The following is a 23,210-nucleotide window of genomic DNA, read 5'->3' on the forward strand; positions in this document are numbered from 1 at the left end:
GTTGACTGCCAGCCTGCCCTTTTTAAGTTCTTCTGATGACAAACTTTTAAAACAGTATTTTAAAAAGTGTTTATAAAATGACAGCTTTTCACAAAACTGGATAGTCAAATGATGTCTTAAGAGGGTTTTCTTTGCTGATTCTGGCTTATTTCTCAGCTTAAAGTAGCATTCATCTCTGTTTAAAAATGCCATCCCAAGACCACATCCATATGCAATCTGCAGGGTAATTTCCTGTGCACTCTCCTTTTTCCAAGGCCAGGCGAGATGCACGGTGCTGTAGTCATCGCTGATGAAATGCAAATTCCTCCCTGTAGCAGAAGATGTTGTTTTTTTCCCCATGCACAGCACAAAAACACATACCCAACCAAAATAAACATCTCCTGCCCAAAACTGCAAGGGAACTCCTAGGCAAAGGGAATGGAGACAGTGAAGCTGAGGCAGGACATGGGTTGGGGAAATGGCTGGGATCGTTTCTGGGAGAGTCATTTCACTTGAGGCACTCCTGCTACAAGTACAGTGTTTGCACTATAGCAAGGAGCAAATCAAATCCTAGTGACTTCTCTTTACAGGTCTCTCTTTGGTTACTGACCCCACAGTGGCAGCTGAAAGGGGATTTGGCTGTCACCACCTTCTTTGAAGCTCACAGCGGGAGGCTGAGCTCCTCATAAGCTCCATTTACATTTCATCTCCCAGCTACAATTGTATAATTAATTAGATCACCCAAATTACAGGCCTTTCTCTGTTTAGTTTGTAAACAAGTTTGTGATATACACAGAAGAAAACCTTCTGTTCCTTACGAATCTGGTTGTTGTCTAAAATTAGCTTGTTTGAGACCAAAAGAGCCTCCCTGAGAGGGATGCAGGGCTAGGAACCTCCTCCCTGTGTTGCATAAAAGCAGGGACACGGGCTCTGTGCTTCTTGCCAGGGGATAGCTGCCAAGGGATGGACAGGCAGTGGACCACTCCAGCATGGCCAAATGATATCCTCAACTGACCTGGGAAAAGTAAGTCTCATTGCACTGGATGGATAAGAGATGGAAAATTAAAACATGAGGATAAAAATACCAAACATACCTTTCACTGACCAGACATCACCAGGGCCTTGAAAATACTGATTAATCACTGCTTGTATGAATCTTTGGCTGCCTAATCCCTTTGGAAAATCTGTTTTTAATGCAATCACTTTAGTACCTGCATCCTATTTTTTAAGGGACTTTCTGTGGACTGTGGGACTCAGTGTCCCATTGCATTTGCAATCCAGAGTGGGAGGGCAGAGATGAGCTCCCAGGGGCTATGCTCGCCTTTTCGTGCCAGTTCTCAGCAAGGATTGCTAAACTGGCCCTTCCAGAGCCCTGAGCTGCTTTTAGAAATGTCATGTCTTTTTTTCTTGAAAATACAGTTTGCACTACCTTGTGTCCTTGGAGATTTTCCTCATCTTTATCACATCTCACAAGCTATTTATCTGCCTTCTGCTGCACAGCCCTAGTTACTCATCCATCTGATGCAGGGTTTTCTAGGCAGTTCGTCTCTTTATTTAATGCCTTTCAAAAACTGTGAGGTTTCTGAGGATATTTTTTGCTATTTTCTACATTTTTTCATGTTGAAAATCTAAGCCTCACACAAAGCTCATGTGGACTGAGGCTTATCCAGGCAGCTCCTGCGTGGCCTTTTGTTGTCCCCAGAAGAGCCTGGGGACCTGCCACCCCAATGAGCCCTCCCCAGGAGGAAAACATTACTCATGTGGCTGCACTCAGCTGACCTGCAGCCAACCCAGATGGGACCTGCAGAGACCTTTGCAAGAAATGCTTGTTCCAGTGAGCATAAACTCCTTTGAGTTCAGTCTAGGGTTTCACGGAGAAATGTGTTGCCAGTGAGGGAAACCCCCCATAGTTGTGGAAAGAGGAGGGAGTGGGGGCATCTCCCTCATCCAGCCAGCTTTAAGTGACCATGCAGGCACAGGTGGTGACACCTATCTAAACCACAGATCCTTGCATCTCTGGTGGCAATGTGCAATCTGTAACGCTAATTAAAGAGCACAGTCTATCCCCCTGCTCCAAAAGAAATGAGCAAATTTGGAGGAGAAAGATCCAAATCTGCCTTAACTTGGTGAGGGACTTCAAAGGGGAGGGGAGCTCTAAAAGCTGTTGTGTGGTATCAGGAAGAAGCATCAGGTATGTGGGAAGGTCAAGCCCCTCCTAGGTGGTACCTGCAGCCAGGGTAGCAGGATGAAGGATGAGTGCCCGCTTCAATCTGATCTTCTGCAAGTGAAATGAAATGTGGTTTTTCTTTCATTTCTTCACATGTGTCTTTTATAAACATGTGCAACTCTGTTGCCTGGTTTGGATGTTGTGAGTAAATACTGTTATTTGCATGTTACCTTAAGCTGGCTTGAGCTAAGAGCGATTTCAAAGTAGCTGGATAACAACGGGGTGCTCTCCATGGAGGGGTGTGGTAAAACCATAAATCTCCAGGAGCCCCAGCTCCCTGGCACCTTTGCCAAGTATCTGGAGAGAGCAAAGTGGGGCACCCTTCCTGCCCTCAATCTCTCTCCCCCAGTGCTGCAGGGCCAGCTGGGATGTAGGTATCCTCATTAAGGGCAGAAGAGGTATCTCTGGTAAGTGGTGGGGTTCAGGAAGGCTCTGTGGCAGGTTCTGGGGTGGGAGTGGGGTGGTACTTCAAGGCAAAGGCTTGGTGTGCTCGGAGGAATGTTCTTGCTGCTGCGGATGCACCACTGGTAGCAGCACTGCTGGGCTGCTGGATGCAGTGGAGTTGCACTGGTTTGTTAAGAGTACAAGTCCTCCACGGCATTTTAGTCAGCAATTTGGGGTCACTCTCTTCATGCTTCCGGGAAATGCCAGCGTGTTCTTTCCCATACTGCGGGCTTAGTGACTCACTTTGCCAGGCCACAGGCTGTCTTCACAGTCCTCACACATTGCCTCCTGGGCTCTGTTTTCTTCAGGAAAGGAGAGACCACAGCTCCTTATTTATCCAGTCTTTGTACCTTGGACCATCCCATGAGGAAGGGAAGGACCCCTAAAAGTTGTCTGGTCTCCTCTTCCTCAGAAGAATCAGTGCAGTCCGGTGGGCACATTGTGGGGACGTTCACAGTGGAAAGCCCCAGTTTCCATCTGAGGTGCACAGAATGTTTAATTTGGTGGCTCTTTGTGTACAATGGGAACATGCATACATGTGTTTGTACGTGTGTGTGTTTGGTGGCAGGGGAAAACACACACAAGTATGTCTGCACGTGAGCTGAAGTCAGTGGGCATTTTCCCTTACAGTTTCCAGAAATGGCCTTAATTGAAAAGTAGAACCAGCTGGTGCTGTTTCTGTCCATACTTTCCTGACTGCTTGTGCCAACACCTCTGTCAGTGCAGAACAGCAAGAGATTTCATGTGCCACCAATGTCACTGCCGAGGAGTGCAGTGAAAATGCTGTATTTAGGATTATGTCAATGGGCTGTTTTCCAGGCAGCATTCCCCACGGTGAAAATCTGAAGTCAGGCAAAAGGGATGAGGAATCCAATCAGATTATTTTTATGGTTACAGTCTTGTCTGAACAAAGGTTTTTTCGCTACCTTAATGGTTAGTCTGGCTTCAGTGATAAAAATATTTACCAGTTTACAATAAACAGCTGAATCTACAGCCTACATAGTCACATTATTTTAAAGATGAAAGTAAAGGGGATAAAAAAAGTTAACATTTAAAGATTAAATTACTACACTGACTTTGAATAGCGTTCTGCTTGTGTTTATATCCAGTCCCGGTAACCCCAGGGAGAGCTACTGACTCATGCTGGAGGTGACTGGGAACAGGGTCTGGGCCACTATATGCAGCGCAAGTATAGTGATGTATGTTTTTCATTAACTTTTCCTCTAGGTTTGTTCCTGATTATGTTTTCCATCATCTCTATGGATTTCTTTGGCTTGGAAGCAGTGGAGTCTGGATACCTGATGTCATATTTCGGTGTCCTTCAAATGGTAAGTGAAGTGGAAGTTCACTTCTCGCCACACCGCTGTCTAATTTGCTACCTTTTTGACACGTGCTGTCCCAAGTGCAGGTGTAATATTGACCAGCAAATCTTAACTATGCAATGTAGCACTTGGCTTCCAAAAATAGAAGTGAATCAAAATTTATTCTGTTTCTTGGTATGGGAAGAAAGCAAAGGAGGGAGTATCCTGAAAACTTTATTGCTCTTGTCCCTCCTTCCAGATCTTTAAGCTACTAAAAGGAGCTAAAATTTCCTTGGACTGATATTTTGTCCTGTTTTTTCTAAGAGATCTTGTACTCAAGCTAAAAAGGCTTGACTGAGGCTTTTCCTGGTGAAGATCAGCTGATTTAATTAATATCACATGGTAAACTCATTTAAGTTGATGGTCCTACTGGTGTTTTCAGAAATACCTTCAGAGCCGTGGCTCATTTCTGCCATGTGGAAACAAACACAGCAAGCTTGCACTTGGAGAAAAAAAAAGCAATGGTACACAATTAGAAGACTTGCAGAGTGGGTAAAAGGGAAAAGTCAGCTGAGTTAGGCAATAGCAGGGCAAAAAAAGAAGATGCTGTATTACAGCAGAATTTTCCTTTTGGAGGAAGAAGCTAATAATTTTGCAAAAAGAGCAACAGCTGTTTATAAGTAAGCCTCAAGGTAGGAATGCAAGTTAAGCAATATCCTGAAGGAGGGTGGCCTTGTTATTAAATCTGCCTTCATTTCCTGGGCATTGCCGCAGAGTTCCTGTGGGATCTGGAGGAGCCTTCTCATCTGGGAAATGGCAACTTTAGTTCATTCCCATGTGATTTAGATTTGGCTTAGTATTACCAGTCACTTGGGCTCTGCCTCAGTCTCACCAAATCTGGCGAGCACAGTCGCACATCAGCAAGTGGAGTCTGCAGAGTAAAATAGCTGGAGCTGAGAAGCTGGTGCCTTTGACATGTCTGTTCTGGGAGGGTTGGCTTTGGACTAGCTGTCACTTGGTCCCATGTGCCCCACATCTGCTACGAGATGGATGCATCATCCTATCCAGTCTCACCGGAAAGAGAACTGGTTTGCCACTGTACATCATGGAAAGAGCGTAACAAGTGGGCTGATCAGCAACTGCTTTCCAAAGCGTGCTTCTGACCCAAACTCCACTGCTAGCAGAGACTTTCCCTACTTCAGTCTTCATATGCTGCCTCCTAGACCAGGGGCTGCAGGAATCACTCGTGTTAAAAATACTGAGTCACCTTTAAGTGTAGAGAGGGACTTCCCCACAACTATGCTCTTAACTCAGACATACCAGTTAAATCCCTGTTTTATATGTCTGCACTGAAATCAAATTTAGGGTTGCAGCATGGCCATGGTGCTCTCATCATGAGGCAGCTAAAATGAGCAGTGGTAGCACTTGTACAGCTGGGACAGGAGTGGCTTTGTGTTGCTAGATGGAGCTTGGATGCTGCTGTTCGGTCCAGGGTATCTATGTTCAGGACACTGCTGTTGTGTCTGGGAAATCTGACTGTCTTCACTGCTGTTGTTTTCCAGGTTAGTTTGGTTGAAACTACTGAAGATAAGGTTACCTGCGCTGCTGTGCCCATGCACCCTACATATAGATAGAGCTCTGGGAGATATGGGAATTCACTGTGCTTCCTAATGAATAATGAGATGTCAGTGCTAACCAGGGACCCGACCCTGCCATAGTCACAGCGTTTCATCCCACAGAGGCCAATCATACCTGTTACTGTGCTCTCACCCAGCAGTGGCCTATAGGCTCAGGTGCAGCATCTACTTTGCTGGGGAGTCTTTGCCTTGGGGCATTTGGAGCAGAAACTAGCTTTTGTCAGCCCAGGCAGTTTTCTTTTATCTATGCATGCAGTTTCTGACATGTTGCTATGCATATTCCACAGCACACAACCCTGGACATCAGACATGTAGGAGTGAAGCAGTCACAGGGTCCAAAGAAACTTCTCCTCATGGTGCTACACTGGGGTTTGATGTCAGAACACCAAAAAGAAAGGGGGGTGGGGGATGCATGATTTTTTTAAAAGCCCATGACACCTGATTCCTCATGGCAGCAAAGCCATCTCATTCAAGAGCTTGCAGAGCAGTGCTTTCTGCTTTGTCATTCTCCCTTTGTCACTGACAGTTCCCACCTCTGCTTTGGTTTATGCAGGACCAGACCCTCAACTGATGCAAACGATGCTCTTACCGTCTGGCTTTTAAGTTACTGTAAAACATCATAATTTGTGTCTTTACTTTCAAATCAGGTCTCTGGCTAGAGCCACCCGAAGACACCTCTTGTAGGCAGTGACTGAGTTAATGCTTTGTGGCTGCTTTCTGTAGGGTTTCTCCAGTATATGCAGGGAATAGCAATGTGTGCTGGCTCTGTCCTGCTGAGCCCCAGAGTTGCCTGTGTGCCTTCATCTTGCCTCAGCTGGCATTTCAGATGCATTTGTTTCTGTTGTACAGTGAATTGATACTGCTGGAGATATAAATGCAGATTAAGGTGCAAGCAAATTCTACCAGTCCGGATGGGTGAACAGTGATTAATATCTGCTGACTGGTTTCCCCACTTCACTGACTAAATTATAGCTTCATTCATAAGGAATATAATGTCCTTTCAATGTATTTCATCAACCAGATCCTCAGCTTTGATTTCTCACTCCATACTTTGGCTTTCCGTAAATCATCATGAGGCATTTCCCGGTCTCGTGGGCGTGCTCTGAGCCCTCCTGTCAGAGGAAACGTCCCCCTCCTGTTTGTATTCCTCCCCAGACCTGAAAATGGGTCATCTTTAAGGACCTTTATAGATGGGAGCAGATGTCACAGAAATGAAAGGGAAAATAAAAATCGAGCCATGTCCTGTTTACTTTAAACCTCCCTGTAGACACTGAGCAGAGTGCGTGGGCAGTTGCACAGCATGGCCAGCTGATACGCCCAGCGCCGTGTCCCAGGATCCTACCTGCTCCCAGCACACACGGCTGGTGCTGGGTGGTTTCAGAGCCACGGCGAGCAAGGCTTAGCTGAGCCCGTTACTTAGGTCTTCCCTGAAAACCATGGGCCAAGAAAAGCACTGCCCAGTCTGCCAATTCCTGGCAACTTTTAGTAGTATTATTGCTTTGTGTTAATGCAGCCGTGGGTATTTTAATGAGATCTTTCTGAAAAGCAACATCTTCCTCCAGCACAGAAGGTGATGGTGCAGCCTCTTTCCTGAGGCTGATCAGTGATCCCAGGATGACTTGAATAGCGATGGTCTCTTCCTGCTTTCCTCTCCTGCCCCAAGGATATTATGCTCTGATTGCTTAACCTAATTTTTCGGCTCCTCAGCCTCATTTAACCTACTGTGGTGAGAAGCGGCCAATGCACTGTAAACATCTCTGTTTCCCACTGTTCCTCCCATTCAAGCCAGCTGCAGAGCACCTAGAGAGGAGATTTGGAATGGCTTTGGGTCAAAGTAAGCAACTCAAATACTTTGTTATCAATCCATCAAACACCTCTTTGCGTGGGGAGATCAGCACAGAAACAGACTCTGTGGGAGGTGTCACCTTTGCAGATGGAGGCAGCACTGAGCAGCCCTGCTTATTCAGACAGCCCTCCTGAGGAAAGGCAGATTCAGGGCTAGTTTTGGGAGCCAGAAGCCTCGTGGATTTGGCTGGTCACTCCCCAGAGCACCACTCTTGCTTGCTGTGTTGCTGAGCGTCAGCTCTGTCCACATGGGAATGGTTCGTGGTATTTGCCAGCAGCAACGCAGCCAGCTGGTGCTCCGGGTGGGCTTTGTCCTCACATGTAGCACCAATGGTCACCGCTTATGGCACAGGCCATCCTCAGCACCCTGTTTTTGCCAAGCTGCCTGTCTTTGCCCCAGTACTGGTGGCAAATATCCTCTCTGCCACTTGTACCCCTGCGTGGAGGGACACAGGTTGCCTTGCTACTAGCCCCAGACTGTCTCATGGAGACATGAGTGGATGAAAGTAACACATCTGCTGATGTATTGTAGTAAAAGTTCCAGTGGGAGTACCTGTCTGTGGGGAACTGGGGCTTCCCAGCTGTCTGGATGAAGTGCTGGGACTCAGTGCCAATTTGCTGTTCATGTTTCGGCAAAGAGCAGAGCATCTAATAGCAGAGGATATTGGAAAGTGCAAGGCAGGATTAAGCATGGTGAGGGGGGCTCGCTTCTGGGTTGGGGCTGAGCCAGATGGGGTCAGAAGGAAAAGGGTATGCAGGAAGACGATGTTGTGGCACTGGGACCATGAGCTGTTTGATGAAGAAAAGCCATTGCCTAGGAAATGGAATATGACTCAGGCTGGAGCAGGCAGAGGTCTGGCAGTGAAGAGAAAGTAGCAAGTGACGGGGAATTCAAGCAATCCTGGGCTCTGCAGTTATACTTGATGCACCCTGGTAGTATGTGCCTGTCTGGTGAGCTGGGGCTGTGCCAGTGTAAGTCTGGGAGGAGGAGTCTAGTGGGAGATAACAAAACAAGGAGGGGAAGGCAGACAGCAGGACGGGTACCTATGTGCCAGCCGTCTTGCTTTGCAGAGATTTCTGTGCTCATGATACGTTCGCAGCATCTTTATCTGATCACCGTTGGGTCTCCAGGGAAGAGATGTGAGAGCCCGTCAGGGATGCAATCCTGCTGTCCTCCGGGGCTGGGCTCCCAGAGCCCTCTCATCTCAGAAGCCATGCAAACAGGCTCCCTCATATTGAATGCCTGGGAGTGTGAGATGCTATTCAATCTCCCTTCAGAGAATAATTAATATCATAATAACGTGAAGTAATTTAACTTTACATAATAGGCAGAAGTGGGCCCAGGCTTTGGATTTTTTGGGGGGAGCTGCAAGTGCAATAGCACAGACAACTTCCAGGTGTAGTATCTAGGTTGGAAAATGCCGCCAGAGGATTAAGCAAGTGAAATACTTGGAGTCCCTAGTTGGTATCTGAAGTCACATCTGATGCTTAGATTTCAAACCCGGCGAGGGGGTGGGGAAAGCTTTCTTTAAAGAAATTTTTCTCAAAAAAAAAACCCAAAGCAAAACACACCAACAAAAACTCGGGGTGGGACAGGGGGGGTAGATATTTATTACCCTGAGGATCAAGAAATCATAAGACATCTGTTCTATTTACTGTGTTTAAATTTGTATTGTTATACAAACTCCACCTCTAGCTGTGCAGTTTCTGGAGGGACAAGTTGGTACGGAGTGATCCTGAAAAGATGAGAGAGATTCCTGGAGGAGAGATTTACATTGCATATCATCTTATCACCAGTCTGTCCCTCTTGCTTTTTTTTTTTTCTCCTTTCCCCCTGCACAGCAAGAGAGATGATTAAAGAGACAGGGATTTAATTACAGCCAGGTATGCCTAGGGGGAAAACCCACTCGGTGAAAGGACCTTGCAACAACAAACAGAAAGTTCTCCAGTTTCCTCACTTTGAAGGATTTAAGTCTGTGGAAGGGGGTGGGTTGGAAGGGAAAAGAAAGCTATTAGGTTGGAGTTTGCAAAACACAGGGTTCTCTTCCCCCTGACTGGCAAAGTGCTGCCTTCAGCAGTTTGGTCCTCACCATCCGCTCTCCTTCTAGTCCCACCACCCTCCTGCTTCTCTGCAAGACCTGAACTACTTCTCAAGCATTTTTATGGCATCATCATGTCAGTAAAACCACTCCCTTTTCTCCCGCCCACGGTTTTGCACCACCTTCAGCCCATGTGGAAAAGCCCTCTGATTTTTGTTGCCCCCTGCGGTCTGCCCCAGCTGGTGCCCACCCGCACGTCCCACCCCAGCCAGCCCTGCACTCGCCTTGGGAACTGCCAGCCAGGCACAATTTCAAAGGCAAGAGATATAGGTCCAGTGTGTGGGAGGCTGCCTCTGATGTGAATCATGTTATCTGCACTAGGGATGGGGCACTGCATCTTCTCTGCTAGGCTGTACCAGCTTATCTGGCTTGCTGTGCCTGCCTCTCCGACCTTCTTGCATCTTTTATTTCCAGGCTGCTGTGTGAAAGGGAATTTATTTTGTTGCTGGACTCTGTCAGGCTTTTGATTGGTGCTGATGGAAGAAACTGTGGAAACAGTCCTGTGTCCACTGAGCGTGGAGGATCAGCTGAGCATCTCGTGTCCCTCCTCTAATCCCCACCAATGAGGTTAGCTACTTGCCTGTGCCAGTCCTGCTCGGCGGCAGCAACTCCACACAGCAAGGCTAGTGCTTCACCGTTCAAGTCTTCCAAAAACTAGCATCCTGGACCTTCAAACAGCAATAATCTTTTCCATTCTGCAAGGGATTCCTGAAATTTGTTAATGAGGCAAACAATAAAATAGGCAATTGGCTCTTCTGAGCAAATGAGAGCTGCTGCCTTCCCAGAAATTAAATGCAGCGATAGTGGTAAAGAGTATTTTTCTCCATGACCAGCTGAACTAGTGCAATGAATCCTCAGTTTGGTGAATGGTGCAAGACAACAAGGAGAGATTTGGCCATTCTTATGCATTTGTTGGGAGAATTATTTGCCTTTAAAGAAAGGCAAGGGGGGTGGAGAAAAAGATGAGTTGGCTTATCCTGTGACATGTGTACACAGCCACAGGCAGCGCCTGTTATTTCACTTGCAAACAATTTCCTCTCTCTTTTGTTTATTGATGACAGAAGGCATTCCATCCAGGTACACTGGCTCTTCCCCGACTTCAAAGGAGGTCAGGTTACAAAGGCAAGCACCAGCCAAGTAAAATGAGATGCAGGAGGGGAAGGCCCATCGCAAGTAATCTCAAGGGGAGGTTGCATGCAAGCAAGAAGCCTGGAACACACCAGCAGAAATAGAAAATAAGGATAAATCCCACTGCTGCTTCTTCAGTTCCACCAGGCCTTGTCCATGGGAGCAGTGATGGACAAGTCATGTGGGATTCCCCAACTACTCCCTGGCAACGGCCATGCACAGCCAGAACCTTCTACAGGAGCGTGTCCTTCCCAAATGTGCCTGTGCAGGCCACTGCTGCTCGTGCAAACCCAGGGACTGTGTGCCCAGGGAAAACTGCAGGCTGGAAGACTTCAAGTGCTCAGGTGTCAATTCAGGCTTGAAGTGAGGCTGGAGCTCCTGGTGACTGGAGACATTATCCAGTGTGTAAATCAAGGTGCTGGTGTTTGATCACAGAATCACAGAATTGTAGGGGTTGGAAGGGACATAGAGAGATCATTGGGTCCAACCCCGCTGCTAAAACAGGTTCCCTAGGACAGGTTGCACAGGGAGATGTCCCGATGGGTCTTGAATATCTCCAGAGGAGACTCCACAACCTCCCAGTGCTCTGTCACCCTCACTGTGAAAAGGTTCTTCTGCATATCGGTGCGGATCTTCCTGTGCTCCAACTCTCAGCCATTGCCCCTTGTCCTGTCTCCACAGACCATTGAAAAGAGGCTGGCTATTTCCCCTTGTGTCCCATGCTTGAGATATTTATAAACAGTAATAAGATCCCCTCTTAGCCTTCTTTTCTCAAGGCTGAACAGCCCCACTTCTTTCAGCCTATTCTTGATAGTGTCCAAAAGCAAGATGATTGGCCTTGCCTGGCCAGCGCTCGTGGCTGGATTGGCAATAACCATGCTGGGGAGGGAGTCTGGCAGCCAAGATAACTAGTGGAGAAGCTGCAGTTTGTATAGCCCAAGGATGGGTCCTCAGCCCTGAAGGGAAAGCAGTGACTAGGGCTGATGCTTGCCCTTGGAAAAAGTCCCATCACTGAGTTGGTTGGTTCAGCCAGTTGTGTTTTACCTCATGCTCACGTTGCCATAGTCCAACTGTTGGGAGGCCTGTGCTGAATCCAGCCTTGGCACAAGAACCATCTCTGCTTACTCTGCTGAAGTCTGCTTACTCTGCTGGTGGTTTGTCTCCAGCTGCTGCTTGCTCAGAGCTGGCTTTGCCTCAGTGGCTCTTATTCCTCATGTTCAGGTGCTCACATGTAGTGGCAGAGACAGTTTTGGGTATGCCATTCCCATGACAATCAGATCAGGCTGCTTTGGGATATTGCTGATGATGTACCCCAGTGACTCAGGGAAGGGCAGGGACCAGGCTGTGCCTGCACACTGTATCCTGATTGAATACGCTGTTCAAGTCTGGGCAAATTGAGGAATGGTTCCTTTCCTTCAGTGGCTCAGAGGAGCCAAACTGTGATTCGGGTGATGCCACCACTGAGTCAAGCCATACTCTGCGACAGGACTCAGCCCCCATCCTGTGTGACTCAGCACAGGCAAGCCAGCAGGAGGGACTGAGAAGTTGCAAAAAGTTAATGACGATTCTTCATTTTAGGAGTGCAGAGCTTAATGAAATGTTACTCAGCAGCTCCTCCACCCATCCCCTGAGTAGGAGCCACTGGGGCTGGTATCAGCCTCCTCCTGTGTCCGCAGCAGGGCTTTCAGCTGGGATGACTCAGGTCACCCCATGCATTGTCCAAGCAACACAGCAGGTCCACTGTGTCCCTGAGACTGCTCAGCAGATGACACAATCCATGAGAGACATGTGGGGCCTGTGCCACTCTCACAAGGTGGCCAAGCACACGTGAGCTGAGCTCTCAAACCCTGCCCAAAGGTGGGGATGGGGACAAAAAGGAGGCATGCTAAGCATTTACTGGGAACCAAAATGTCTGCTTGGTATGATGTGCCCTTGTGTCAAAACTGGCTTGTGCTCTGAAGCAATGTGAAGAGTCACATTTTGATGTTTTTTTCCATTAGGTTATAGCTTGTTGGAAATATGTTAAATCTGTAGCTAAATTTTACTCTTTATGTCAACTTTTATTTTCACTCTATTACTATTTACTTTTGGGGGTTTAATTTTATTTTCATAATTAACCTGCCTTTTCTGGACCGCTTTTCATAGATTATAGTTTCCTTTTTAATAATTTTCTTATTCACTGTGCACTCATTTCCTTTCAGTTGAGTTTGGGTTTCACCCTTGGGACTAACACAGCAAGCTAAGCTAGAGCATGGTGTAGCAGAGCACCGAGGTCTTTCTCCAGGCCTGACTGCCACTGAAACATTGAAGGCATTGCGTTGAGCAAAGCATTTTGGACTAGAGCGCTTCTTTCAAGTCAGAGGGGTTTTCACTTGGACCAGACAAACCCTTTCAAGGCAGGGAAAACCCAGTAGATCTCTATCTGTCCCTCCTCTGAAATGCAGTCCGTCGGGCTTTGCTTTTACAGTGAGCTGTTGCAGTGCGCTTGGGCTAGTCACCTGAAGCATGGGAGGTGCTGAACAGAGAAATAAAAGAGGGAAACTTAGCTCTGCAGAGTGCCGGAAAAGCCAAATACTTCCTGGGATTTAATTTTATTCCTTCTCTTTCTTCCCTCCCCCTCTCTTCCAGTTTTTATTTTAAATCTGTAAAACCAGTTCTCCATCCCTCGCATCTGCGCAAACTGCTACGGCTGGGTATTAGCATCTCTCTTGTACTTGTTTCCTGTCTAAAAACAATGAACCACCCAATTTGTATATTTATAGTTTAAAATAATGGCAAAAGAAGGTACAGGAAAGGAGACATTTTCCTCTACTGCATTCAAATGTGTTGGTTTTCTTTGGAAGGAGTTGCCAAGAATGAAGACCTTAGTATGAATTGCATTTCACAAATTCACTCATCATGAGTGAGTTAGAAAAATTTATTTGTATCTGCAAGCATCTTCAGAAGGTTTCAGTCACTGCTGGTGAGTAGGCATTGATGGTAAACTCAGGTGTGCGTGCATCCTTGAGTGAAGACTTTCAGCTAACAGGATGGATCTATCCCTAGGATGCAAAATCGTTGACATAATGGATTGTATCATCCAGACATTTAGCATGATAGTGAGGTCCCTCTTTAAAAAACAAACCAACCAAAAAAACCTACCACCCCCTCCCAAAAAAAAAAGAAACCAAAACCCCAAGGGAATTACGCATTTGCTGCCTTTCATTTGCTTGTTCTCTTCTGACCTTGTTTAAACTGTTGTACCTTGAGCTTAATGGTGCTCATGTGCTTCTTTCCCAGGTTGTCCAGGGTCTAGTTGTTGGAAAACTCACTAACTTCTGCACAGAGAGGACCTTGCTCAGGCTCAGCATCTTCGTCTTTGCCGGTGTGGGCCTAGGCATGGTAAGGCTTGGTGTTAAATCATCCATGGTGCCCTTCAGTAACACAGTGGCACAAGGTCTATGAGAGCTGTCTGCCAGATCTGCCCCTTGAAATGCCACCACTGGCTTTGCTGGGTGGTCCCTGATGCGGAAGCCAGCTCTCCTGAGCCTCTGTGCAAACAGAGCTGCTCTCAGTGTAACCACCATGCTAAATAACGATAAAGAGTCGCATGAGTAATAGTTACAGGGATTAAAAAAAAATTAATCTTGCACAGAAACTCGTTAAGTCCCTCCTGAGTCACTGGATTTGCATAGAAATCCTGCCCTCGGTTTTGTCAATGACTACATTTCCTGAACTACCCAGAAAGTAAATGAAGATTATGGGGGGGAAATAGTTGCAGTTGTATGCTGATGCAAGACAGAGGAGGCTCTGTGCTTTTCTTCTGGGGATTTATTTGTCACTGAATTCTCCCAAGCTGAATGTATCTGGGGAAGGAGATAGCAAGCCAATCATTTTGTTCCTCTGTTTTGGGATGAGTGATGTTACCCATTGCCTGTTGTGTCTGCATGGGCAACAGTCGATGCCAATCTCAAATGGTAATTGGAAAACTGAGTTGACGTAGGCAGTTCTGCCAGTAATCGTGTTTGCTCAGATAAGCCACACTCAGGGAACCGATAGCTCTGCCCAAGTGATGGGAATGGAGGAAGAGTGTGCAGTGGTTGCCATCAGTGAGATGGGCCTAAAGGACAATTGAGCTGTGTCAGCCTGTCAGTATTCCCTTGCAGGATTTGGCCTCAAGCCTTTCTGCCGGGCACCAGTACTCCCACTGGTATGGATAGTATGGGTGCTGTTCCCACAACCTCACCACAGCCATCGGGAGGTCAAGGCCAAATCCTGGCGGGGACTGAGGCTCCTGGTTCCCAGCTACACAGATGAGATGAGGCACCTACACACCTTTGGTAATGTGAGGCTAAATTGCATGTCTGAGATGAGGCTGGGAAGGGAGGATGAATGCAGACGAAGGGTTAGCTTTGTAGATGGGGTGCAGTCACCCTCTCTGGGATTTTGGGACTCACAGAGATGTTGCCAGGTGGTGGGATGCTTGGGAAGGATCCCTTCTGGCTGGTGTCTCATGGTTTTGGCTGGCATTGGACGTTTTGGCTTAGCATGGGACATCTGCACAGGGCTCCTGAGCAAGGCCTGGGAAGGACCTTGAATATCTTGCCGTTGTTTTTTGGTCATGGATGGGAACAGTTGGGTGGGACCAAGGTGTACCTGGCTCATCTGGAGCACCCCCAATCAGTCACGGGGTAGGGTGCCACTAGGACTGGATTCCTGTGCTGAGGCTCTGTCCCATGTGAATCAGGCAAAGGGGCATGGAATAAATAGCTTTTGTGAGCTGATGTCTTACTGAAGGATAAAGCTGGAAGCGGATGGAGATAGGAGGAAGAGCCTTGATGGCAGCAGAGGGACACACAGGGCAGCAGGGCTTGCAGCAGCTAGTGCTTCAGCACAGGGAGGTTCACACCAGTTCTGCAGGGCGAGAAGCCGGGAAGGCCAATCATTTTAGATTTGGCAATTGTGTCGAGCCCGGGGGGCTGTGGACATCCTGACAGCACGGGCCTGGGGACAAGGGTCAGCAGTGACTTCCCACGAGAACTATTCATAGGCAAACGCAGCTGTGATCCTCTTCACCCGGGATGCCTTATTAAAAAGCACTCTGTTCAAGTGGTTGCCGAGAAAACATCCGTTTCTGGGGTGGCTTTCCATCTAGGCGGGGACAAGTGCCATCACGGCGGCAGACCCCATGTGCAGAGATTAATGCATGAAGCTTCTAATCCTACGCAGCAACTGGTGGAGGAGCAGCATCCTGCCTGCTGTGCCTTTGCTGCGTCTGGCCTCCAAACAAAGCAGATCCCCTTCCCAGAGGGTGGAACTGTGGACAAAAGCTAGCTGTTAATAAAAGACACTCTGAAACTCATCTTCGTATTACCAGGAGATGGGCTGAAGTGTTTTTGGAAGGCAGGCACCAGCAGCAGCAGACAGACAGCTGTGCAGCAGGGAAGAGGTTGCAGGATGTTCCCAGCAATCAGCAGCTGGAGAAGGGAAGAGGTGGGCTGAGAGCTCAGCAGTAACACCTGGAAAAGGAGAGAAGGGGAGAGACAGTGTCTGATCCGTGGATGCAAGCCAGGAGTGCGTGGGCAGGGGTGTAGGAGGGCTTGGCAGTTGCCACGGGGAAGTTTTTGTCTGGAGCCATGGCCGTGCCTTGTCCTGCCTCACTGCCTGCACTTCCCAGGCACTTGCTTTTGAGCCTGTCCACTGAAAGTCCCAGTTCTGCCTCTCTCACCTGAAAAATGCCTTCAGATCTGCTCAGGTCAAAAAGACTGGAACCTATCCAGCAGCTGAGGGGTAGGAGAGACCAGGCATTGCCTGGCTTAGTCCTTTCTGAGTCCCAGAGGAACAAGGAGCCATTTCCCCTGGTTTTCCAGGAGGCACAGATGTGGCTCTGCTCTTTCTGCCATGAGGGAATTCATACAAGGCAGAGGAGGGTTGAAGCTGGTTTTTTGTACGAGCTCTGCAAAGTTGTTCTGTAATGACATTTGCCCTAGCAAGGAATTATTCTCTGTCTGAATGTTTATGTACCAAAATACCTGTTCCTGTGTCTTTGTTCTCTGGTTCCTTAATCAGAAGTGCCTCGATCTTAACCAAAACGTAGGCAAAGAGCCCCTCTGAGGAGAGAAACCTGGCTGCATGTGAGTCTAGAGGGGAACTAGGAATAAACCTCAATATTTCCAAGTCATTAGGGAGCAATGTCTCTGGGCTTCTCCGTCTTCTGTAGCCGAGAGGCAGGGAACTGATCTTAGGAGAGAAAACTCTGGCAAATGGAACTTCTGGCTAAACCAGTGACAGAAATATTTTCCAGCTGCAATAACACATCCTGAGACATGGGTGAAAGCAGAAGATTTGCAAGAAAGGGGGGGATTTCCTTTCCATGCCCCAGAGAAAAGCCATTCATTTGGCCAGCAGGGCTTGTGAAAGAGCCAAGAGCCGCTCTAGCCCCATGGCTGAAGGAGGTTCACCACTTTTGTTTCAGTATTAAACAGCTGGAGGGATGTCTCCACTAAGAATATGTGCAATAACAAAATCATTACTCTCCCTAATTATGCTTGCTAATGTGCACTTATGGCCAGAAGACCTATTCCAGATTACTGAATTTGGTGAATTTATTAGCAAGGAAGCAGCAGAACAGGATTAGGAATCTCAAAAGTACAGCGTTACACAATGCGCCACGCTCATTTATTTTGACAAGCTCAGTTTAGTTTTAATTATTTATGATAATGAACTGAAATGCCTTCTCTAGGCTGTTTTGTATAAGTAATGGAGGCTTCCTGAAGTACACCACATGCATCTGCTGCTCAATGTTTCCTCAGGAGTTGGACAAGAGACAGAAGATGGGGGGGAAGGGTGTGGGGACATCCCTAATTCCCAGACGCTAAAAATACCTGCAGCAGTGCCAGAGAAACATGCTGCCAGACTGCAGGGTATAGTTTGCTGCTTGCCCTGCATGCTTGGAATAGTTCACTGCAGACAAATGTTGGGCCATGAAAGACCCTAGGCTGGTCAAAGCCTCACCATCATGTGTTAACTGTGGCTTCTGCAGCTTACTGGGTTTGGCTCGTGGTGTTTCTCTAGGTTGCTTCTTACCACAAAGTCACCACTTGTGCTGTCTAATGATCTGTGGTTTCTTTTGTCCTGTCCCTTAGGCCCTAATGAGGACTGTGTGGCACTACTGCATCGTTGCAGTGCCGCTGGTGTTCGCCTTCAGCATGCTGGGCACCATCACTGACAGCATCCTCACCAAGGCCGTCCCCTCCTCTGACACTGGTAAGAGTCATCAATAAGATCAAACCGGTCTTTTCTTGGTTTTGAGTGTATCAGCTGCTTCCCCGCTCACACCAACACTATCCAGCACTGGGGCACCTTCAGTTCCCTGGCAAATCTGACATGGCAGTTGTGTGCAGTGGGTATCAGCAGGGTGGATGAACAGGGGCAACAGTGTTAAGCAAGCATCCCATGACCTAGTGCTCCTGGCCCCGTGCCACATGCTGACCTCCATAGTGCCAGACACACATAGAAAGGAGAAGGAAGCCTCTCCAAAACTCTCCTTTCCATGTGAACCCAAGATATATTGAAGAAAAAAAAAACCCAAAACCAGCAGCTTGAGGGTGACTGAGGGGGCTGTTCATCTGCTCTGGATCACTCTTTGGAAACATGTTTTGCCCCTCCTCTACATTTTGGCCATTTTTCAGTTGAAAAGTTGCCATGTTTCTCCTTACAAGGGGGCTGAAATGCAGCGATAGACACACAAATCTTTATACTTGGGCTTTCTCTTCGGTTGACAAAGGAAATATGCCTACCCTATTGTCATGGGAACTTTGCTGAGTTTGTTCCAGGATAGAGCTGGTTTGGTGTCTTTTGCTCAAGCTCTTTCAGGTTTTGTTCCCCAAGCTTTCTTCACCAGGTACCTGAAAGTTTCTTTGCTCTAGCTGAGCCCTTCTGGGATGCTAGTCTGCACCCTTCATCTTCCCAGAGCAGATACCTATGTGTAGGCCCTACCGAGCATGGGAGTTGTAGTTTGCACAGCCCATTGGTGAAGTTTATAAAGTACTTTTGAGATGCTTCTGGCTGAAGAGCTTTTCTAAATGTCACTTCAGTAGTTTATTTGTAGAGCTGAAGACTGTATCTTCTACAAATGCGGGAGTCCATGATTTCCAAGTGTAATACTTCTACCTGGGAGGAACATTTAGATCTTGGGGAGGGGAGGTCTGAGGATGTCCCAGCCTCTCTGCTCAGATGGGATGAAAATCTGCTGTTTCATGAGTTAGAGTGATGATCATGAGAGGAGGGAGAGCTGGGGGGAAGGGCACCAAGCGGCTTTGGGACATGCAGCCAAGCTGGAATTCATCCAGGGTCTTCTCAAAGGGGCTTTGTGAGAAAAAACGGAGCATTGCTTAGCTTTTAAAGCCTGGAGGCAAGCTTCAGTCAGAGAGGAAAATGGGTTTAGTTGCCTCACCCTGCTCCCTGCTTGCGCATGTTGTTAGGTCAGCCTGCGCCTCAGCGGGACTGATGGTCACCACGTGGCAGGGTGGGGTGGCAGGGCAGGATGGAGGCAGCCTGCGGGGTGGCATGGACAGTCAGAAGGGAGGTGTGCAGTGTCGGGAGAGCCATGAGCTTTCTGGGTCTTTCTTCTGCCCGTCCACCCTGGGGTGATGCCATGCCAAGTGCTACTACAAATTGCAGGATCACAGCTAGCTCCAACTGGGCAGGCTGAGAAGGGATGCTGCTGGCATGGAGGATTGTGGCACTGGGGGGAAGAAAACCTTGTCTGCACAGCTCCTCCTCGGCCTTTGCCTTTCAAACCCTGCTTCCTCCTATCAATGTTTCTGAGGGAAGAGGCAACTGATGGCTTTGTGCTTGTTTTGGACGTACCCGGACAGGGGCCGGGGGCAAAGGCAGGAATGCCTGATGCAGCAGAGTCGCGTCCCAGTGAGCTGCCTCTCTGCAGCAGCTGCGGCAGTGACAGCGTGGGTGTCTCTCAGAGAAATGCAGCTATTAAAATGCCTGCTATCCGTCTCTGGCCGTAGGTGGCACCCCTCAACGGCTGCTCCACCCACACAGCATCTAAAAGGCTGCTCCTTCGTCCACAAGCCTGGGACCAGCTCTGCAAAGTGGGCATTTTTTGGTGGCACATTGGAAATTCTCACTTTTCTAAGAGTGTGGAAATCTGGCTTTCTGAAAAAGCCTCACTGTTGCTACGTCAGAAGCCAGGGCACTTCCTTGCAACAACTTGTAGTTAATGGAAGTAAATCAAATGTTGGGGATTTGTCTTTGGGAACATCACTTTCAAGCCTTGCTTCTGTCTTTTCCTGATGTTTTTGCAGCCTGGGGCTGGCAGAGCCCATGGACCTTTTTATTTGAGCCAGGGAGAGGCTTTCCAAGGAGCTGAAGGTTGGGCTGAGCTCAGGTGTCCATCTCATCCTGGGGCTGAAGCGGATGGGGTGTTGCAGGAGGATAACCTGTCCACCTTTGCTCAACACTGAGTCACTCATCCTTGCCTTTTAAATAGGGAACAGTGGGAAGCAGGATGGCACCATCCCTTGCACCCATCATCCTGATTTCAGGACCGATCCGAGGCCACTTCCTAACGAGGCTGATGAGTCTGCCACTTGCTCTTTGCTTATGGCTGGGGCTTTGCACTGAAAGGAGGAGAATGGAAATGATTTCATTCGTTTCCCTTTGATACTTTTTTTCTCCCCCCTCTCCTCATCTTCAAAGGCAGGAAGGGAAAATTCCGCCCCACGTGCACGTGCTGTTCAGCTGGGAGTGCAAGCTGGTGGGAGGACAGCCCCGAGCTGGGGGGGAATCGCGTCTGTACAAGCACTCCTTGTCAAGCCCAGTCGCTCCCCGAGAATGGAGGTCTTGTTTCTGCACAGAGCCCCCAGCCCTTGGGGGAGGGAGGGAGGAAGCCCAGCAGAGCCTCCCTGCATAACGGGCCCATGTTTCATGATTTTATTTGCACGTCAGACGCAAAACCTTAGGAGGAGAGCTTGCAGCCACGCAGGGCTGGGCACATTGAACCCCCCAGCTTTGCTCAGGCTTTGCTGGTTTGAAGGCGGCTGCTGGCAACGATGACCTAATCATTAAATTAGGCTCCATGATTGCCCTGCAGGCCTGTGGCTGATCTGGGCCAGGAGTATCATCTGAGCACAGTAACAGGATGTGAGCTGGAAAGGAGGGCGAGCCGGGGTGCCCTGGCACAGCAGAGGGTGGGAGGAGGGATGGAGCCGCCCGGTTTGGGGAGCTGCCAGCACCCAACCCTGAAACCTGCGGGAGGAGAACAGGGCTGGGGCAGGAGGGGAGGATGGGCTCCCAGCTGAGATGGGTCATGCCAGGTATAGGAAAAGGGGGGAAAAAAAGCTGGGGAGGGAGAAAAAAATGGCAAAGGAGGATGCAAAGAAAGTGGGATAGCTGTGATGAAGAAGGTGAGCGTGTCCATTGGCAGAGCTGCACAAGGTGATGTGGGAATTTTTCCACTGAGGTGGTGACTTGTCCCAGTCTTGCCTTAAATGAGATCTGTCACATGCCCAGCTTTGCAACAGAGCTCAGGCCACACTGCAGAGCCAAGATTTACAATGTCCTGAAGCTTGAGGGCGTCTGATACAAGGGATCTAATTTAAACCCATTAAATAGAAATTATCTTTCTCAGCAGCACGTTAGAGAAGTGCAGAGGGAGAGCCTGGCCTTTTAAGAGGATGGGTTTCTGCTCCAGAAAAATAAAAAAGGAAAGGGAAAAAAGCGCCTCCTCAATCACAAGAGCCAGTTTGGCAATTGTACGTAGTAATTAGTTTAATTCAAATACCTAGAGGGGAAAAAATAATTGCAAAACCTGCCCAGAAAGTTTGGTGGTTGTGGGATGGTTCCCATTGGCAAAGGGTCAAGGCGAGGTCCCACCCATCGCCTTTGTGTTCCCATGCGCGGGAGGAGCGCTCGGCAGCGACTCCCGGAGATTTCCCTCTCCGCACAGCTACGCCCTCAGCTCGGGCTCATTGCACAAATATTTTAAGCATGCTGATAAAAGCCTAGCAGTCACTGGCTGGCACTGCGCGAACACCTGGCTGCCTCTTCTCTCCCAGAGAGATGGTTTCTCTGTGGCTGCCCACGTGAAATATTCCTCTTGGTTCTGCACCTTCCTGCATGCAGGACAGCGTTCTCCTCTTTCCAGACACTGCCGGCCTTGTGGAGCAGCAATGCCTCAGCACACGTCTTGGTGGAACGTTGATGCCAATAGCCCAAATAATACTGATGTAAAACAAAAAGTGTTTGGAAACATCATTTTAGAGGCGGGCACGAGTTTCTTGCATATGCCACCAGCTTGTCCTTTCTCCCAGCCTTGGGGGCTAATTGTTTTCTGGCCGGGTGGGTATTTGCTGCTCCTCTGAGATAGCTGCTCTGCATGGAGATTGCAGGGAGGGCAAAGAGCAAGCTGGGTGCGTGGGGGCCGACTTATGCGTCCCGCAGGATGTCCTGGCTATCCATCTGCATGTGGAAAAAGACCTGCCTTTACCCAACTGGAGGTGCTTCCCCAGCTGCTGGGTTCCTGTTAACGATGCAAATAGGAGAGCTGCTGGAGGGGGAACCAGCCGAGACGGGTAAAGGGCTCACATTTCCATCCAAATTGAAATATCCGTTCTTTTTTGCAAGGGATGGTGTGGGGGGGTTGTCTCAAGGGGGTTTAGTCTTTATCTGTGGTTTTATTTATTTATTCTTAAAGACCTAGTTAGACCTCAGTCTCTCACTGCTGCTAAGCCCTGTAGAGCTGTTCCTCTGTCCCACGCTAGAGAATAAATGGTGGTAGCAGCTTGGGTGGAACAGACCCCTCTTGGGTAATTATGATACTGGAAAGATCTGTGTGATTTGCGTGGAAGTCTTGAACATAACCCTAGAAGTTACCTTTTCATCCCTAATCCCATGCAGCAGTTATCAGCCCTGCTGGGCATGATGTTCAGAAGCATCTTCTGGGGCCAAAGGCATCCTTGGACCAGCAGTGAGCACTGCTTGCCTTTTGGGCAGCATTACGGTTGTCTGGACCGCTTGGTGAAGAGCTGAGCTGGCTCGTGGTGGAAACTAGTCCCCATGCCTCCAGGAGTCCTTGGCCTTAACAAACCCTGATTGGACCTCTATAAATTAATGCAAGAGATTATTTGAAGTGATTTGCTTCTACTGCAGGGGAATACCATCAGGGATGAAGGGGATCCCACACACCCTGCCCTGCTTTTCCATCACAAGACATGCTCTCACCCTGACATCAGCATGTCTCTGGCATCTATCTCTTCTAGGTACCATGCTTGGGATTTGTGCATCAGTGCAGCCCTTGACCCGGACGGTGGGCCCAACCATTGGCGGAGTGTTATACAAACAGTTCGGAGTCTCATCCTTTGGCTATTTACAGTTAATTGTCAATATAGGTTTGTTTGTTTACCTCTTAAAGAGTAAAATCCCACTGGTAGAGATGAAAAGCCAATAATTCAATTGCAAGAAAGCAACTCCCTTACTTTTTCCATGGAAATATAGATGACCTTGAGTTTTATTTTTTATTCCTTAAACCTGGAATAAAAACATTTGAACAATA

The 23,210-nt window shown here is 48.3% G+C and overlaps 1 protein-coding gene across 1 annotated transcript in view; it reads left to right on the top strand.

Moving 5' to 3' along the window:
• SLC67A1 (solute carrier family 67 member 1) overlaps nt 1-23,210 on the top strand; it is a 59,992-nt gene extending 36,782 nt beyond the window's left edge. Inside the window, exons 7-10 of the mRNA XM_084264190.1 lie at nt 3,878-3,978; nt 13,940-14,041; nt 17,785-17,905; nt 22,918-23,210. Of these exons, the coding sequence (XP_084120316.1) occupies nt 3,878-3,978; nt 13,940-14,041; nt 17,785-17,905; nt 22,918-23,105 (512 nt within the window). The 3' untranslated portion in view covers nt 23,106-23,210. The remainder of the gene's footprint in view (nt 1-3,877; nt 3,979-13,939; nt 14,042-17,784; nt 17,906-22,917) is intronic.

The sequence above is a fragment of the Gallinula chloropus genome (genome assembly GCF_964237585.1).
Source record: "Gallinula chloropus genome assembly, chromosome: 4".
NCBI lineage: Eukaryota > Metazoa > Chordata > Aves > Gruiformes > Rallidae > Gallinula > Gallinula chloropus.